The sequence below is a fragment of the Bison bison genome, unplaced genomic scaffold, assembly GCF_000754665.1.
Source record: "Bison bison bison isolate TAMUID 2011002044 unplaced genomic scaffold, Bison_UMD1.0 scf7180017864453, whole genome shotgun sequence".
In the NCBI taxonomy this organism is placed as follows: domain Eukaryota; kingdom Metazoa; phylum Chordata; class Mammalia; order Artiodactyla; family Bovidae; genus Bison; species Bison bison.
The window spans coordinates 1,645,280-1,650,219 of record NW_011495015.1 but is presented as its reverse complement, the minus strand read 5'-3'; the positions used below and the strand labels follow the sequence as shown (position 1 = coordinate 1,650,219).

At 47.4% G+C, this 4,940-nt stretch overlaps 1 protein-coding gene across 1 annotated transcript in view; it reads left to right on the top strand.

Annotated features, from left to right (window-relative positions):
- Positions 1 to 1,142, top strand: part of VAPA (VAMP (vesicle-associated membrane protein)-associated protein A, 33kDa) — a 17,611-nt gene extending 16,469 nt beyond the window's left edge. Inside the window, exons 7-8 of the mRNA XM_010859115.1 lie at positions 59 to 144; positions 986 to 1,142. Of these exons, the coding sequence (XP_010857417.1) occupies positions 59 to 144; positions 986 to 1,142 (243 nt within the window). The remainder of the gene's footprint in view (positions 1 to 58; positions 145 to 985) is intronic.
- Positions 1,143 to 4,940: the final 3,798 nt, after the last annotated feature.

Genomic DNA, 4,940 nt, shown 5'->3' with positions numbered 1-4,940 from the left:
GGCACCCTGGGCGCTGGGGGCCGGCCTGGCCTTGCCGCTTTCTCGCTCGCTGGCGCAGCCTCCGTGCCCGGGCCTGGCCTCGTCGGTTGCGGCAGCAGTGCCGTCCCCGCGAGGAGGCCCCGTCGTCCAGGGCGGGCCACCAGGGTGTGCTTCATTGGAATTAAGATGTGCTGTGATCACATAGTGCAAGAAAAATCCCTGTTTTGTATTGTTATGTTGAAATAATATTGAATTCTATTGGATTCAGTAAAAGATACATTATTAAAGCTAATTTTATCAATTTTGGTACCTTTTTAATGGGCTTAGAAAATTTTAAATTTCATGCATGACTCCCATTGAAGGCTCCTGTGAGGTGGCTTGACCTGTGCTGAGATGGTTTTTCTGGCTGTTTCTCCCTCTCCCAAGCCCCTCTCCAAGGCCCCTGCCTCGAGCACCTACCTGGAGGGTGGAGAGATGGTCTCTGTTTCACAACCACGCACAGCCCCATGCAGTTGTAAGGGGGCTGCTGTTTGCACTTTGCCTTTACCTGCCGTGACCTCAGTTCTGTGTTTGGTGGACGGTGTGCTCCCCAGCGTGCTGAGCCCAGGTGTTCAGAGAGCTGAGGCCTGAATGCCAGGAACTGCCAGGCTGAGCACGCTGGGAGACAGGTGGTGGAATTGACTGATGTTCTCTAGGAGATGCTGTTTGAAGAAGCATCCTGCTTTTTAAAAGATAAAAGAACCTTGAAGGCCACTGGTGCACTGAGTTGACCTCTGGCCCTTTAACAGCTCACATCGAGGCTGGCATTGCAGCAGCCTCCCTGGGCAGGATCTCCCACTGCCCTTCACCTCCCCACCCCCTCTTCCTCATCCAGCCTGTTCATTGGAGTCTCCTGTGAGCTCTTACCTCATGTCCGGGCCGCATCCCAAACCCAGGGAGGCAGAGTCATCTGGAGTGCCTTTTAAAGTTCTCTCTGGGACTGAGAGTCATTTTGGTGTCCGCATAGGACTAACCGGAACAAGACCCAAACCCACAGCCCCTCCGAGCAGCCGGGCATACAGGCAGACAGCATGACGCCAAGGGCATGTGGTGTTACTGGTGAATGCACGGCGGCGGGGCGGGGGCAGTGCGAGAAGCGAGACCAGCATGTGCTGAGGATGTGAAGCGTTGCCCCCTCTCTGGTCACAGTGGTAGGCCAGGTGAAGCCAACTGCCTTAGTGCAGAGGTGTGGGTGTTTTCCAGTGTCATTCTGCAGCTGGTGAAGTGTCGTAACAGCCTCCTACTTTGAGTGACTGTTGTGTTACTGAGAACCTTGTCCCCTAAAATCCCAGGCTGACTGTCAGAAACTGCTGTGTGAGACAGCATCAGTCAGGATGGAGCAGCCGCTCTGGTCTGGAAGTGGAGATCACCTTGCAGAAAAGTGGTCTCCAGTCCAGGTGCAAAGCCTTGGGCCTGGGTCCTGCGAGCAGCTCTCCCCCTCTTTTGTGTCCCTTCTTTCTTACAAAACAGGGTCCTGTGTCTCCTCCGTGGTCCAGGCCAGGTGCTAGCCCTTTACTCACACCCTCCCTCTCCCCCAGTCCCGCGAGGTCCCGGCTCTCCCTGTGTGGGGCTGGCTTGCCACGTGTGTAAGCCGGACTCTGACTAGCACTGACCTGTTTCTGGTCATCTGTGGCTGAAGGGCCGTTTGTGAGGACACTGTGGGCCCCCCGGGTCACCTGCGTATGGCTCTGTTGTCTGTCTCTGGATTTGTAGCTTGTGGTCTGATGCCATTTGTTTTTGAAATCTCTTTTTGTGCCTGTGTTTTTTCCTAGGATGAAGGCTTACGGCTCAGGAAGGTAGCACATTCGGATAAACCTGGATCCACCTCAGCTGTGTCCTTCAGAGAGAACGTCACCAGTCCTCTTCCTTCACTTCTTGTTGTCATTGCAGCCATTTTCATTGGATTCTTTCTAGGGAAATTCATCTTGTAGAGTGAAGCATGCAGAGTGCTCTTTCTTTTTTTCCTCTTGACCAGAAAAGATTCGTTTACCTGCCATCTCACTGGTAGTGTGGCCCACGGTGACCATGTGGCCCACGGTGACCATGCTTTGTGTGTACAGCGTCATGTAGGCCTCGCCCGTAACGGTCTCACGGTTAGAAAGAAACGCGTAAGAGCAGAGTGCTGGGCTCCGGACAGCGCCACCGCCACCAGACCGTCCCTAGCAGGCGTCATTGCACATTCAGTCCTTTATGAAATTCATAAATAAAGAATTGTTCTTTCTTTGTGGTTTTAATAAGAGTTCAAGAATTGTTCAGAGTCTTGTAAATGTTATTTTAATAATCCCTTTAAATTTTATCTGTTGCTGTTACCTCTTGAAATATGATTTATTTAGATTGCTAATCCCACTCATTCAGGAAATGCCAAGAGGTATTCTGTGGGGAAATGGTGCCTCGTACAGTGTAAATTTTCTCCTTCACCTTTGCTAATATCATGGCAGAATTTTTCTTATCCCTTGTGAGGCAGTTGTTGACTGAGTTTTTCATCCTTCCAATCCTGTCCCATGGTATTTAACACAAAAATAATAAAACTGTTAACAGATTCTTGCTCGATAGCTTGTGTCTGTCGTGTCCTGAGGCGGGTGTCAGGGAGCGCGCTGTGTGGCGATCTGGGTTATGAAACGCATGACTTATCTCACGGAAACCCTTGCAGGTGTCATGGTGTTTGTGGTTCAAAGGCCTCGTTCCTTTAAGGAAAGGAATTGGTAAGATTTCAGGACACTTTTGGTATTTTAGAAGGTCATAATCCGTTTGTCTTCAAGATAATACAAAATAAGCAAATATCGTGAGAATTAAAAAAAAGTGCTGTGATGTCAGTCAGTTTACGTGTCTGCCCTGTGGTGCGATTCTGTTTAATTTACCCTGTTCTCAGGTTCTTTGAGTGTCTATCTTCTCGAGAAAGACTAATTTTCCTTGGTTCTAATCACTGCTTTTTGACCAGCCTAGTGATTTTGTAGCATCTCGGAATAACACTTAAATGTACCCCCGCAGTTCGCCCCCACCCCGGTCCAATTTGACATGTGAGGTAACTTCCATTATGGAATTTTGGTATTACTGAGTAAGCCTGGGGAATTCCTTTGTGAAAAATGACCTTCTTTGCAAGTCTCTGTGTCAGCCACGTGAAGTGGGTTTTCGGTGTAACTGCGTGGCGGGGTCTGGTATATACTTCCCTGCACTTAAGTCTTATGTCTCACTTAGTTACTTCTGTGTTGGCATAGAAAATCTTGAAACTAGAAAAAATAGATTCACTTTTTCTACTAAGTACAATCTAATCCAAGCAAATTTTGATTTTTGAAAATAGGTGTTGGTTTTGTAAAAGAAGCACTCATATCTGAAAGGGAAGTTGGACTTGGGGACCTGGCGTGCAGTGAAGGGTGTTGGCCTCACATCTGTGTGTGCATTTTATGAAGGAGAGAAACAGTCTGAAGTATTTGGTTGCATTTGCATTTCAGATGTGTTTTGGGCTTGTCAGATCCATGTGCTGTGTGGTGTCTTCTAGAAAACCCCTGGCCTGTGTGCACAAGTTACAAGAACATACGCATGTCTCTGGAGCCACCCGCCTGCGTGGAGCCCAGGGTGGACGCTCCTTCTACTTGGAACCTGAAAACACACGCTGGCAGCAGCCTTGCCATCCCACCCCGTCAGTGCAGAAGCAGGTGCCCCCTGGCCTGAATCTCTCCCTGATGAGCATCAGGCCAGTAGTTTTAGAGCTGTCAGTTTTCAAGCTAAATTTAGCAGAATCCCATTTGATGGGAATCCTGTGTAGTTAGGGTTCAATTTGTTCAGCTCCTGTGTTTTCTGGTTGAGGGCTCTGAGGCCTTTTGGGGAGCTGACAACTTCGCTCATGTCTCATGGGAGGTGGAGGCAGGGCCGGACCAGGAAGCCTGCTCTCCGGACTCCAGCTTCCTGTCTGTTTCTGATAACTTTGACATGACAGGAATAGTGGACATTAATATGCTGTTTAATAACAGTGTGAAACTTCCTGTCCTAAGATGAAATCACAGGCCGCCATGGAATAGTCTCACCTACATGTCTGGCTTTAATGTTTAGGCTAGGATTACCCCCTCCCAACTGGTAAGAAGTAAATGCATTTTCCGGTAGGCATTTCACAGACTGTGTGATGCAGTGGTTGGTCTTAGCTGGGAACCGTGTACAACATAAAAAGTCCACGTGGGCTGCTCCTCCGCTTTACATTCCAGGAAGCGCTCTGACTGTATGGGAGGCGCCTTATTTCCATATGAAGTGTGATTTGGCCGCTTTATGACAGTTACTTGAGAAGAGTCCCAACTGTATTAATTGGTAATATAGAGGTTAAACTATCTTTAACACTTACATGTTTAGAAATCTTTGCTTTGCCTGCCTGCTTACTTGGAATGTAAGCATGAGGGGAACGCGCTGTTGACGTCACTGAAGCCACAGCCAGGTATCTAAGGCCTTAACCTTCTTATGTGATGCTAAGTGCACCGCCTTCCTATGTTCTTCCTGTAACTAATGTACGTAATTTTGCCCATTCTTGTATTTACAAGAGACAGATTTAAGAGTTATATTCTGAGTGTGTCGTATGTCACCTTAAATGACATTTGGAAAAAAGTATGTATCAAAGTCAGAAATTCTCATCAGGGAAAAGTAATATTCTTAATTCTTCTTTCTATTATCTTAGCTCAGAAGTTCCCCTAAAACGGATGTTGTCTGCCATGGGATTTAGTTCTGGATTGTAATCATCCGAAATATACCACTTTGAAAACAAGTTTTACCCATAAGGTAAAAAATACAGTTCCTTACAGGGTTTATCCCTGAATTGTAATCTTCTGCCACTTTAAAAACATTCAAGCACTAGTTTTCCCAGAGCTTTGCACATTGCTTTCGTTGATTCTGGTATGTGCATAAATTTTAAAACATTGACCTTTATGAGAATTAGGGGACGA